General features: G+C 41.2%; 1 protein-coding gene across 1 annotated transcript in view; it reads left to right on the top strand.

Annotated features, from left to right (window-relative positions):
• The first annotated feature begins 403 nt into the window (after positions 1-403).
• The window catches only part of magi1b (membrane associated guanylate kinase, WW and PDZ domain containing 1b), a 138,383-nt gene continuing 123,760 nt past the window's right edge, over positions 404-15,026 (top strand). Inside the window, 1 exon segment of the mRNA XM_034121619.1 lies at positions 404-1,235. Coding sequence (XP_033977510.1) covers positions 938-1,235 — 298 coding nt within the window. The 5' untranslated portion in view covers positions 404-937.

Below are 15,026 nucleotides of genomic sequence, written 5' to 3'. Positions count from 1 at the left end.
TGGATCATTATTTTTTTTGTTGCATTACTGTGTTTATTGTCATGGATGTTTTACCTATATCTATATGGCATTTTTTATTTCGCAGTTTATTTATATTTTACATTTGCTATTTATCTGAATCTGTGAAGTAACTAGCAACTAATTTTGTCAAATTAATGTAGAGTGAAAAGTACAGTATTGGCTTGCAAAATGTAGTGGAGCAGAAGTATGAAATAGCATAAAATAAAAGTACTAAGTAAAGAACAAGTACCCTAAAATGGTACTTAAGTACAATACTTGAGTAAATGTACTCCACTACATTACACCACTGATAGCCACACTGCTGTTGGGTTGTTCATGTGCAGTCACAGTGAATGTTCCGACAGCACTTGAATGCATCACGAACAGCAACACATTCCCAGCGCCACAGCAGAGCCCAGCCTGTAATGAGATTCAGAGAACTGCACGAGAGCGTCGTACCTGGATAAACGAGCCGAGGACAGTGTCAACCTCCCGATAAAGTCCCGGTCGGATACGGACAGAAAAGAGTCCAGTCGCTGGTAACCGGGGAAAATAAAGAAACAACATTAAAAGTGAGTTTATAAGAACAACCGAAGAGGATTTACCAAGTGGACACGAGACGCGAGTGGCACCGTGGCAGATGTAAGATGACATCGATAAATGTTGATTGAACAGCTGGGATGTTAATGGTATGATGAAAACAGTATCACACTAAGGAGTGACTTCAAAGCAAGACAGGAATGGCTTGATTTCTCACCCGGGAGAGCGGTGGGACATTACTGTCTTCATGTTTCTGTGGAAGAGAAGGAAAGTTTGCTGCGCTTCACTCGGATACAAGTCTACTTTCTGAGAGGAATTACTACTACTGCTGTGACTATTTCTTATACCAGTGGAAGAGCCCGCCAGTTTTTTGGTGTCGGCTCATAAACTGATTAAAATGTCTAAGCCTGTGCTAAAGAAAAACCACTGGACCTCCAGAGTGAACGAGTGCTCCGTCTCCAAAGATGCCCGCGGTGACTTGAATGTGCCACTGCGCGGCGGCGCGGAGAACGGGGAGTTTGCCTACATTGGGCAAGTTAACGGGGATGTCGTGCTTTACAAAATGGGAAAATTAAGTGAAGGAGAACTGCTGCTGGAGGTGGAAAACCTATCGATTTCGGGATTACCCTTGTACGACATACAGACAGTGATAAAGAACTGCAAAGGGGCCGTCAGGTTGAAAACTGTCAGACAAGGTAAGGACGCGCCAAACTCCATTCAAACTTTTAACCTTTAATGTTACAAAGCTTTCTGAAAACAGACAGGGGCTGAATTTGTGTGTGCTATGAATTGAATTGAAACAGGAGGCAGCACTCATTAGTTCGGCGTTCATTAAATGTACAATTAACCTTAAACGTTTGTCAAAAAGGAACGTACAAGTTGGCTTTGCTTCCAGAAAGTAGTCCTGTGTGTTAATTCGAAGTTGGAAATATGTTGAAATAAGTTCTGCCAGGCGAGATATTGGTTTATCCACCTGAGAAAACCTAAGAAGTCGTGACATTGTACACCTGTCGATGAACATGGCCTTGTTAAATTGACAGATATTTTACTTTGTTCACATTTGAAAGAAATAGCACCTGTCTGGACCAGGTGGTTGGGACAAACAGCACATTGTTTATCCAGGTTCATTTTTTTTTAACAAGCCTTTGGAATGGCTCACATATTGAATACCAGTGATGTGTCAGTGAACAGCATTTCAAGATTTTATTGTCATATAACAGGCAGCACTGTATAATGAGATTCTTATGTTCAACTCTCCACACCTAAATATTAAGAACAAATACACACAAACAAAAACAAGCATATAAGAACAAATAATAAAACATTTTAGTTTATTAGACATCCTATTTTACAGGGAAACAATGTATTCAACACCTGAAACACTCCCATCATTTAAGGAGAGGTAAGCTAACCTTAAGGCTACACTATAAAAAAGAAAGCATTACTCTTTATTTTGGCCATGTCAAGGCTCCAGTATCAGTTGAGTCCGCAAACAGGCTAGACTGGCCACACTTCTACAGGAATGCAGCATCAGTCACCGAACAGGAAGGCACACATCAGGCAGTGCAGCTGGTCTGGCTGCTCCATGGTCAGCTTGACTCAGCAGGGCTGTGCAGTCTGACACTGAGCCGCTCTGACAGGCTCCCAGCGTGCCAAAGCAGTCCGCTCAAGGGATGCCCCGAGCCAGCCTGGGCCACACCAACTTCCTGTAGAGGCAGACAAAAGAGCAGTAACTGTTCAAGGACAATTTCACATATTTAGAACCTGTGAACGCTGGCAGCAATATTGTTTGGGTGTGCTCAGAAGTGACAGCGTGCTTTTTAAAGGCGCTGTGTGTGGAGTTCAACATCAACATACCTTTTTAATTTTAGGGCAGTATTACTAGACTACAAATGTGGGCTGCTTTTGTTTCTTTTGTACTAACATATTTCATTTGTCATCACTTTGACACAAATCACGAAGAACACATGGACAATATTTCCAGTGAATAAAAATAAGGAAACAAAATACACAACATGCATGTAAAGTGAAGGAGAAAACCTCTATCTGAGCATACTCTTCGGGATGGGGAGCATTGGAGCTAATGGAAAACCCAGCTCTATTTACTTTTTGCTCTCTTATCTTGGATTTGTTTACCACTCAAATCACCTGATGTATTGTTCGTTTGGAAGAAAAAGGCTTCAAACTTTGTAATTCAAGCAGTTCAAAGTAGTTTTTTAAACTTAGCACCACAGTAACTATGAGCACAAATAGGGCATAGTGAAGATAAAAAAAGGCCCTGCACACAGGTGTTTCATTTATTATCTAATTACGCCTCTACTTAAGCCAAAGATGGGCCTAGATTTCCTGGTCACTATGTGATGTCACCAAAAGGCCAGTTACACACATTTTGACTTGTCATAGCAGGACAGGCGCAGGTGTTACCAATAACATTAACGATGGCTCTGTTGTATTCAAGTGTCCCAGTGAGGCGTGACAGCGAGCCAGCAGGACCGTCGTCATTCAGATTGCTCACAGCTGTGCTTTTTCCTACTGGGCCTTTTTTCCATTTGTGAAATGAGCCTTTTATAAATGTGCCTTTTTATACTAATAATCGAAGTGTCTGCTGTGTGTGTGTAAGTGAAGCACAACTAACAGGACAGGTAAAGGGGTGTCAATCAATCTCAGTCTGTTATCTACCTCACAGTATGGAAAGGAGGTCTATTCAGGTAAAAGTCCAAACATATGTGCAGGTAAATTATAGGAAAGTGCTGTTTTTTTTTATTTGAATTGATTCAGTAGATAAACGACAACAACACGTATTGTTGGCTACTTTTTTATTTCCAGGAGATGTGTTTATTTGTTCTCTCAGGCTTAAGTCAAGTATTGTTTCTGGCGATTCTCAATTGGGACGGGTGCTACGGGTAGCTCACCTTCTCCCATTCAGTTTCTTCAGAAGTGTGTTTACTATTAAAACTCTTCCCGCAGAAAAAAACAGCAGTAAACAAATGAAGAAGTTAGGTTAGGTTAAGTTGACCTATTTGTCTGTCGTTGTGCTAGTATCTAGTCATTTTATCAATGGCTCATGTAAATACTTTAAAAGGGATAACCAGTTCAAACAAGTCGGGGCTGATTTCACCGACTCCCCCCTATCCTTTCTGCACTATGTAATTACTTTAGACAATGGGAGGAAACTCACTTCTCACTTTAAACGAATCAGAAGTCTCCCAACTCCCCCTTTTTCCCAGGATCCATCTGGGGATGTCGGGTGTCACCGCCTTACAACGTTACATGATCAGAATCCATTTCAAGTTTTTAATAATTCACGCTGTCTGGGAATCTCCCTCTCTAATCAGCCTTAATTGGGAAAATATGCTTTGCAACAAGGGCCATCTGTAAAGTCTAAGTGACCTAATTTTACCCAGAGCTTGTGCCATTTTCTCACTTTAATCAAGTGGGATGTGTTGAGAGCTACTGCTGCAGTGTCTCGGCTCTCTGATATGCACTGAGCAGTTACTGCTTTTGAATGCCAACTGTATAAAGAGACTTGTTTAAAAGTGTTAGGTCAGGGCCTTCAGAAATCTATTCAGACCTGTGAGCACACACACACACACATGAGTAATTCCAGTCTGAGCTGATAAAAGGCTCTAACCAGTTTTGCCACAGAGATGTATTGTTTGCTCTGGGTATCAGTGAAAAAATACCTGGCACACACACACACACATTCACTGCAGAACACACACTGGGAGCCCAAGCCACAAGAAGTCCACATAAAGTATTGATTGAGCAGAAGCTGTGGGAAAAAAATAACTTCATTATGTAATATTGCTTTCAAACGTGCACTCTCACTCCTTTTAAACCAGCAGCTCCCTGTCCATTATGCACTTCAATAATGCTATAATGACAAAGTAAGTGTGCTGTGTTTGCAAACACACATTCACATACTGATGAGATTTGTCAATCTCATAAACACTGGAGCTTCTTTATGGATAATCTTCCTAAGAAGATGACCTTATGCTCCACTTAGATCACTGTGGAAAACAAACACTATCACCACAGAGAGGTTTCAGATTGAGAGCAGATTAGTGTCATGCTCTGTCTGCTGCTTAGCACGCATGTTGTGTTGACAATCGGGGAAGTTTCTATAATCCTGTTGTTGCATGCGGACAAGAAGATGGCAACTATTAACCTCTAAATTTGAGATTAGGCCTAAGTGCTAAGTCTTTTATTAACCACTTTGGGGCTATTTTAAAACAACTTTATTTATAACACATAGAACATGAGTACAGTGACAAACTCAATGCTGTCACACAAAGAGTCCTGTCTGAAAGTCAATAACACCTCCTAAGAAGAACGTTTTTGTATTCATCCATAGTTCAGCACAACAGTGACAGGCTGTTTTTGATGGCCAAATGGGCGTTGTTTTAAATGTTGCTCTCGTAAGGAATTATGGGATACCGTCATCTACTTTCCTTCGTAAAGTGTAGTCCAGAGTACACTGTGATAAAGGAGATAAGAAATGAAGCATTCAATCACCTTTTTTGTAATTGCTGTGGGTTGAGGGTGTGTGTTGGTCATATCAGGTGATTGTAACCAACACATGTCTTTACAGGGACTGTTTAACCAATCTGTGTGTTGGAATATGTGGCTTTCCTGGACATGAGAAATAGCACAGTGGCTCAGAGTTCATGGGTTTCCCCAGGCAGGAGGCATGCACCATGTGTGTCGCCCGGGCCAACAGGATTTGCTGCATGTGACCACATTCTCACACACACACACTAGAAATTTGAATCCTCTTCACGTAAAAACCAACCGCTGCTTTCCCAGACCAATCGGGAATTGAGAAACAGCTTTGTAAGAGAGTATTTCTTCCCATGCTGCATTGTATAATGGAGCTGGTGTGATGTACGAGATCTCCCCAGCTATACATTTCTCTAAGCAGAAAATCTTCCCTCTTCCATAGTGCGAGTCGCTAACCAGGGCTGTTCAAATGTACAACACCGTGCTACTGCCTTAACTCCAGGCTCGTGTGTGTATGTGCGAGCGTTTCTGGCAGGCATTGCATATGGAAGTGTTTATTTCCTTTCTCTCAGCAGGAAGTTGGACACCGCTCCTTGCCCCAACCCACCTTTGTATTCTCTGACAGCGGTGGAATTTGCACTTCCTCCCTCATAGCAGACTTTAGGAAAGATCTCTGGCTTCAATTTCAGGGCGTGTGTTTATATCTATTTGTGTGTGTGTGTGTGTGTGTGTGTGTGTATGAGAGCATGAAAGAGGGAGAGAAGGAAGTCATATTTGTACAGAATAAGCATCTACTTTGAGCTGAATCTGTGTTCATGTGAGTCCGTGCTCAGCTTAAGCTCTGCATTTAATACAGCGGAGGAACACTCGGTTAGCAAGTATATAGACCGTGAAATGCTGTCTCACTAATGCAGCACTTTTTGTATTCCCACTAAAGAGGGACATATGCACATGTGCGCATGCCTTTTCTCTTGTTTGCTGAAGAATAGCCTTTCTTTCCTAATTAGCTCAAGTGTAGGTTTGTTGTATTGAGTGTGAATGAGAATTGGTCACACTTGGCACTTGCGGTTACACACTCTGTCAGAGGAAGAGAATGGCCAACTAATTTATGATAGTGAGCTTTAGTAGGGCGGGGGTAGGCGGCAAGGCCTGTTCCTTTCCTTTCTTTTGAAGACTGCTCTTATCCACTGTCCTTTAATTATATACAAGCACAGCAAAGGAGTGTGTATTTCTTAGGAATGCGTCTGGATTTAGAGAAACATTAGGACCAAAGAGAAACAGTCTTTGGTTAAGCACATGACATTGTCAATTTTCTGAATGACCTTTACTGTGGCCTACACTGGAAATCAAAGCCTCTGCATAGATGTATAAGGCAGCTGTAACCCTTACCATGAAATGCTGAGCTCCTTATGAGTGCCAGAACACACAGGGAGATGAAAGCTCCTAGCTTAATATCAGGCTGCTTTTGCATCAGTACCCACTGTAAGGTAACTGTTAACCTAGCCAACGTGTAGGATGAGTTGACAAATCTACTCGAAAGGCCGTCACTTATTCTCACACTGTCAATCCCACTGCTTAGTTTACATAAACCCCCAGACGCGATGGATGATGATGTCAATGAAATTAGCCTGAAATCTCAGAAAAGGTGAACTTCTTCAGATTTATTTTATAAAGCATTAAGATCCTTAAAATATGCAGGTCATTCGACCAACCATTACTTTCTATAGTGATTGATAGATTGTTGGTTTATAATTTTTTTGGGGGGTTTCTCAAAGTCTAAATGAATGTATTTTAGATGTCTTGTTTTAACAGTCGGACATCAAAGATATTCAGTGTGCATGTATGCATGCCAGTTTGCGTGCCAGACAGGCCGACATGGCCAAGGCTTTCTGTCAGCTCTGATGCTGTTAAACTCAAATGACATGTGGTCATGCCTTCAGCGGGAATAGAGGCAGAGTGATGGGATGGGTGGGCATAATTAATATGGCTGACCCAAGAAAAATGCTCCTAGAAGAAAAGTTTCTTCTATCTTTTTTATTTTTTATTTACCAGGGACAACTTCTGCATAAAGAAACTAAGTTAAGTGTCATCAACCCATGAGACACAAGATGATCAAAAAGACACTTATAATGATTGTATTTGCTGTGATCAGCCTGTTATCTTTCTAGTTGCACCCAGACAATCTATACTTTCTCTCACGGTCCTTGAGATATAAAGACCTTTCTTCAGTCTGCTTTCTTCTTGTCTTTACCCTTTTTTAATGAAGGTCCTTGGGGTCTGTTTACACAAATCCCATTAAAGTAAAGTCTTTGGGAAGCTTACTCGTGCACAATTATGTGCACACACCGACAAAACACGAGAGTATCTACAGGTTTAGAGAACAGTCTAGCCCTGATTAAGAGGATTTAGCCATGGGTCTGTCTGTTTGTCCGCGGCAGTGAGTGCACGCGCACGCACACGCACACACACACACACACACACACACACACACACACACACACACACACACACACACACACACACAGGCCCACATTCTGGGGTCTTCCCGGAGCGGTAATTATGCGGCACACAAAAATGCCTCGCTGAACCACACTGCCTTATTCCTCCTCCTCATCTTTCCTCGCTCCATTCATCTGGCCTGCTCTTTATCGCCCCCCTCTCAAGCCCTCATCTATTCTCTCCACACTCTTTGTCAGCTGAGTAGAGGAATTGTTATTAAGGGGCAGCCCATGACTGCCTAAGCCCTAATGAAAGGAATCGTTCCAACAGGTCACTTCACAGCAGTTAGGGATGACGGTGTGTGGCAAAGCATTGAAGACGGCTTTATGTGGGTGGTGGTCACTGTGAAGGGAGAGCGTGTTGGATTATGAGTAAAATAATTGGCTGAGAAAGATTTCAAGTAAGGAAGACATATTGGTAACATGTGTTAATGTTTGTGGTTAGGAAATGACCAATGACGTGATCCCCCTATGAACCATCAGTATGATAGTAGTATTAGATGTGTTCTAGTAGTTGATGGAAAGGTAGTCAGCATGGCATTATTGCTCTTGCTCATTTTTGGAAAGACACTAAGTCCCTCTCTTTATGAGAGATGAACAGATTGGCCTTGATGTCAGGTCTGTAAGAAAAGATAATTATATTGCTGAAGCTACAAGCCATTTAGCTTAGCATAAACAAGGTGGAACAACTAGACTGACTTTGTCAAACAGTAAAAACACATTTATTCCATACTAGCACACGCAGCGCTCATTAATTAACATACTATATTTTGTTCTGTTGACCCTCCCCCCATTTGGAAAATGCACTTGAAAACAACAATACTCATTATGGGACTTTGTGCTGGACTGTTTCTTGGCAGGGAGCAGTTACTAGCTGTCCCAATGGTTGCCTTGTTTGCATATGGAACAAGATATAGTGTGTGCCTTAGTAAGCTTTACCTGTGCTGCTACGAAAGACATATTATGTTACCTTTGAGAAAAGCAAGGCTTGTCGTCTTCTTTTATTTTTGTTTGTACGTAGAAGCTGAATGCACTGTTAAAGAGGTGCCCTGCAGTTTTCCCATCTGGAAACATCATCTGTATGATGGTGACCAGCACTGAAGCATCCTTGATTGAAAAAGCATGTGTGGGCTGCGGTGAGTGGCGAGCCTTCAGGACACTGAATGGCTGTGGTAATCTCTTATGATGACAGCGGAGATATGGTTGTGTCATCAGCTTGCAGGTGGCTCCCAGTGCTAAGCAGCTAAGGGCCAAGTGACACTGTGTCTCACGGCTGTGGCGGCTATCTGATATCCCTGTGTCGGTGCGCGTGGCTCTGCTTGATGACTGCATCAGCTGTGCGCGTGTGTCCCCTGACGCTTAGCACTCACTGCATGACTCCATCACCACAGAATCCTCACCACTCACATTGGTGTTTTCCAGTGTCATGCCTCTTCGACTTAGTGGCACACACACTTTACAATACATGCTGTAGACCACACACAAAAGATGATTAACTTTAGCTTTGCTCTTACTGTACATCACAAAGAAATGCAGTTAGTTTTTAACTGATTGTGCTGAAATGTAACTTCAAAATGAGGAGTGCGTGTCCTCATCTGTGATGAAAGGGAACATAAAAAGTAAGCTAGTGGCTACAGTGTAAGGACGGAGGACAGTTTTGTGCAATACCATGCTGCATATTTAGCATCATTGTCAAGAGAATATGAATGTTTAGCTAGCTTTACAGCACGATGCTTTTTCCTTTTCATGCTGGATGGTTGCAATTTTATTTTATTATGTAATTTTTTGGCTGTTGGCTATTTTTCTATTGATTTTAGGGTAAAGTCAAAGCAGAGTGGAATTATGTCTATAAACGGACCATCATTTGGGCAAAGCTCAACTGATGGTTGGAAGAGCTTTTTAGGAGCAACAGACTTACATTATTGCCAGAACTGATACCTTTGCTATAACTGTTTAACCTGTTAAGCCCCAAAGCCCCCGTCGGCGGGTCTTTTTTTTTTTTCACACAAAAAAAAAAAAAAAATTTTTTTTTTACATTTTTAAATGTTTTTTCTTTGGATGGAATGAATACCTATGGTGATAATTCAATGTAATACAACATTTTTATAGTCTGGTACCTGAAAAAGGTCAAATGGCACTGATGGAACCAGATATACCCAAATGTGCCGAAAGCTTATTCCGCCTGGAACTTTTTTTTGCTAAACCTCTCTAAAAAGGTCAAATTTAACTTGTTTTGCCTCAATCTTGATACAGGGTACTTATTATATGTTATAGTTTGGATTCCTAAAGCTTTTAGTCTACCATCCCATCATTCAAGGGTGGTTTTCACTATAAGTAATGTTTTTTCTTTAGGCGGAGATAAGAATTTACCTTTTTTTACTATGTTCCATCTGAATTTACTCTGACTGAGAAACATCTATATTGAATCTGACACTTCTACATCCAACTCACAGATGTAACCTTGCTTTGATAAAAGAAATTATTCATATAACCCTTTTAGAAGTGAAGTTGTAGTCATTTGTTTTGGGCATGTCATTTTCGAGCCTAAAACCTGAAAAACAGGCTCGGGGCTTAACAGGTTAAGACAGATAAAACAGCTTGATTTGATTAAATCCTAAGACATTCTTTAGTATGTTTTGACCAACGTATCTGGGGTCAGGCACACAATATCATGTTCTTAAAAGCAGAAATTAGACAAATCATTTGGCAATGTTATCTGTAACTGCCTTTTTAAAAGCACTGCTGCTGTTTCAATGTGTGTTTATGCGTCCGATAGTAAAGGTCAGTACTCACATAAGCACTTAAAGGTCAGGTATGAAAACTACAATGAGGAAACTTTGTCCTCATTTTGCCCTGGCAGAATCCAGTCCAAACGCACTCATCATTGACTGTACAAGCTTCATTAATCCGCTGCAGTGAGGGAAATGTGACGGCTCGCTGATAGAATCTTAATTAGACAAGCCGAGACTAATTAGCAAAGACAGGGAAAGGATTGAGACTTAATTAAGAGGTCACTGGTGTCCACCTTCTCTCTCCACTGTTGGCATCGGTCACAGATGCCTCTTCAAGTGACGTCTGTTTATGTGACAGCTACTCCACCCTTTATCCATTACGTCAATGTCAATAGCTGATCCGCTCTTTATTTACTTAATTTGAGTTTTAATATAATTTTGCAAAGTGGTTACTCTCTGTTAGTCAGTCTGGCATATCTAAAACAATAATGCCCTGCTTTTGTTTTATCAAAGTCTCTAAATGTTTATGATGATGGACCTCAGAAGTATAAGCTAGTATTACCGCAGCAGTTTACTTTATATGTAAATGTCACCACCTTTTTACATGATTATGATAATCCTCCTCACTTTTAAGAAGAAGATATTGTTCATCTTCACCTTGACTCTTTTTGTCACATCCCCCTTCTTAATGAACTTCACATCGAGTTAAATCCACTTCAGATGCTGTGAAGTCAATATGGTGCAATATTCTGAGAAAAGTTGAACTTACAAGAAAGTAGGGCTGGGCAATATGAAGAATTTAAATATCCCATTATTTAAAAAAAAGAATAGCTCTATTGATATTGCGATGATAATGTAGGGGTTGATTATCGCTGCTCTTAAAATATTTACAGAATGAGATTCTCAATAAATCATCATCAGTAATGTGGATATAATGACTGAATCAGACAATAGAGCCGCTTAACTGTCACTTTACTCTACTGCAGCACATGAAAAGACACTTAATCAATGAATATGCTATCCAAAATCTAAGACGATTACTTGTCTAATGTCACAATATCCATATTATATTGACATTCTGCCCAGCCCCACAAGAAAGAAGTCCTTTTGCTCTTATAATTAATACTACTGTTCATGACATACAGGCATATGCAAAACCAGATTGAACCATTTCACAATCTGCTGACAGCAAAGAGGCTTAATGGGGCTCAATGACTAAATTCCAATCTGTCGTGGTTTCACTACATTACAATTACAGTTTGAATTACACAGCAACACATTATAATAAAAGCAACAGATCAGAAAAGATTCAAAAACAACAATACCTAAAATAACGTCTACATGAGATTCATCAATTATTATTTGAATTACATTGTTAAAGAAATCTACTATCAAACTGGACCTGCTATGTGTGTTATTGGTCACCAAAATACAACTTCAACCTACTGAAATGACATATCCACTTCAGTTTTAAATCTGTGCATGTTCATGGCAGAGCTTGTAGACCACGTGTCACGGCTGGAAGTGGCCAGTGTGACGAGACTAATCGGATGCCCATATGGAAATATTGCCATACAGCAGGATTATGACTTGACACAAGGCTTTGTCATCATCTCTGTATTTTCAGTTGATCTAATGACTGCTCAGCAGCACGCTGACTGACTGTCGCCGGTCTGGACGGAGGCTTTGTGAAGCTGAGGTCAGGTTTACACACGTAGCGTACTGTTGATGCCATTTGCAAGGCTTTCATGTGGGCATCATGTGATCTTTAGCTGTGTGTTGGGGCAAATGTGCAGGATTGTGTGGACTGCGCCTGATTTCCATTCGTCACACGGTAATGCAACTCTACTACCACCACAGCTTTACACACAAACACACACACAGGCAGACATACACTTAACTTGTAAAGTTAAATCCATAATCCATGCCCTTAGGATAAACATAAGCTTATTGAATGCTGATATTTTCCCCTAAGTTTGCATGCAGGGACACACAAACATGCACTCACCACTTTCTGTTCTGCTCTCTGTACTGTTCAGGAATGCTTTGTTTATATAGCTGGAGCTTGCCAAGATTACTATTTCAGTGTCCCAGGTGTCTGCTGTGTGTCAATGACAGTTATTTTATGGGCCCTGTTATGGCTCATAGTCAAGCTAATGCTGCTGCACCTTGCCCAAACTCTTCTGATTTATATGAGGACACAATGGCCCAGAGAATCTTGGAAAGTTAAGCACAATCTCTGAAATGTACTTCAGTATCAATGACATTTATGTCTGTTGGAAGCCTTGCGGAAACGTGGTTCAAATGAAGTATAACATTTCACCTGGTCCCATCAGTTTATCTAAAATGTTGCAAGTGTGATGAATGCATCGCCTGAACGTACACATTCTGACTTCTATAATTACCTATACTGTATGGCATTAAACAAAAAATAAGATTGGTCAAGTTTACATTAAGTTATGTTTCATTTGGATCATGCTTCTATCCAAAGCAATTTACAAAAAACCTCCATAATTCTAGCTAGAGTACCAAAGCAGTTTTGGATCCAGTGTCTTGCCTAAGTACACTTCAATATGTTGACTGCAGGGGCTAGAAAATCTAACTACGGTCCTTACTATTGGTAGACAACAATCTACCCCCTAAACCAGGGGTGGGGAACCTCCGGCCTCCGGGTCGTATACGGACCGCGAGACCATTTGGTACGGCCCTCGAGGTAATTTATAAACACACGCAAAAAAATAAAGAAATCTAGACCGCAAAAGAATTAAACAAGCGAGTGCCTGTTTTTCCTGGCCAAGGTCAGGGTCCTTGAACACAACACAAGCCTAACGTGTCATCACGTGGTATATGTCTCGTCTGACTGGGGTGCAGTGCTGACGGAGAGCACCAGAACGCCGCTCCAGCACTTCAGATAAGGAGCCGTACACATGCCGCAGTTTTTGCGTGGCTGTGTTGTAAGCCCAGTGGCATCTGTTCCTCTGTCATACTGATCATACAGTCAATAACTTTGTTGTTATTAGCATCTGGTTAGCTAGCTATGCTAACGAATATAAGACGCTTTTTCTCCAACCAGTGAGGTAAAGGCACATCTTTATATGATCATTATAGTTATAAAAAAATAAGAGAATAAAGTAAACAGGTATAAAATACTATATGACAGTAAAAAAAAGTTGTTATTAATAAACAAGAATACAGTTTGAAAGGGGAGTGATTTGTAAAATATCCATAAAGAAAAATAAAATCTGCTTACAGTTCTGTTTCATATGGGTGTTGAGAGATGTATCCATATCTCTTCATTTTGCTCTCAAAGTGCACCAGATTGATGCTTTTTTCCCTGGTGGAGCCCGGACCCCCCTAGAGGAGGTGAGGACCCCCCTAGAGGAGGTTAGCCCCCCCCCCCCCCCCCCCCCACTTAAATCATTTTCACATGGATAGGAAACTAAATACCTTTGCACACATCTTGTGTCCATATCTTTCTGTTTTGGTGGTCATGCCACAACCGTGCACGTGCATGCATACGCGAGTCATGGTTAGATATCTGGATTAAGAGGTTGCTTTTTCTTTGCACAGCATGAAAGAAAGGCGAAATGAATGGGCTGTGATTTTAGTATTTTTAAGCAGAGGTCAATAATTTGTACGGCCCTCGGAGGATTTTGAAAAAATTGAAATGGCCCATGAGAGGAAAAAGGTTCCCTGCCCTAAACCATAGCCGCAAGCCACTTTTGAAAACAGCAAAAAGCCTATCACATCAGACTCTGTGCTATAAATGAGACACTTGAACAGAAGGCATCTTGCTCCGCCTCCTGTGCAATTGAATCTCCATAGTCTAGCCAACTGAATCATTGTAAATGCAATGTGCAACATCAGCAAGTCATTTTACATGACCCCCACCCCCCTCCCCATGTTCTCTGTCTTTGATGTTTGCACTTGATGCATCTTATCATGAAATGACAGTTCACGTACCAATGATGTATCGTATCAATCTGTTTAACACATAGAGAATCACCTATTTTCTTAAAAGCTCATTAATGCAAACAGGCAGAAGATTGCTGTCGAGCACAGACGTCGCTCAGTGACCTCAAGCTCTGCCGGGCTCCAGAGCTCATAAATTAGACAAGAAATCTAATTTCCCTGTGGGGCTCTTAGGATCTGAGTGCTCCCAGACACACTGTTTCTCTTCAGGGGCGCTTGATTTCTATTCTTCTTGATGTAAATGGGCTGATAAGGGGACATTTGGAACTGGATTGTGGCCTAGTTGCTTGCTGAGTCACAGTGGACAAGAAGTCTCTCTTTCTGTCACACTCACTGTGTTTCTCCTCAGCAGTGCACATGGCAGGCCTGTCTGTAGTCCACTCCTCAAAGCTAGAGATACTGTTGATGGGAGTTTAATACAAGTGTTGAGTTGTGTTGGGCCCAAAAGCACCACACACAGCTCCACACACAGCTCCACACACAGCTCCACACACACTTTGAAACAATGTTATCACAGAAAGCAGCCGGAGTGGGAATGAACCTTGATAAGGAGTCATTTTCAGCATTCTCATATGTTACCGAGCTCTGCTGTTGAGTTCTTGTCTCCTTTTTGAATTGGATTTTTTGTTGTTCAGCTTTCCTTTTAATTCATTTTCACTATCTCTGACTCTCCGTTGCTCCCACTTCAATTCCTGTGTGTCACTTCCTCAATCCTTTGTGTTGCTTTTGTCCACCGTGCTCTTTGTTCGGGTTGACATGCAGAGGTACTCTGGCATTTCCTGCT

This window comes from Trematomus bernacchii, unplaced genomic scaffold (genome assembly GCF_902827165.1).
Source record: "Trematomus bernacchii unplaced genomic scaffold, fTreBer1.1, whole genome shotgun sequence".
Taxonomy (NCBI): Eukaryota; Metazoa; Chordata; class Actinopteri; order Perciformes; family Nototheniidae; genus Trematomus; species Trematomus bernacchii.
The sequence above is the reverse complement of the archived record's forward strand: the minus strand, read 5'-3'. Positions and strand labels throughout refer to the sequence as shown.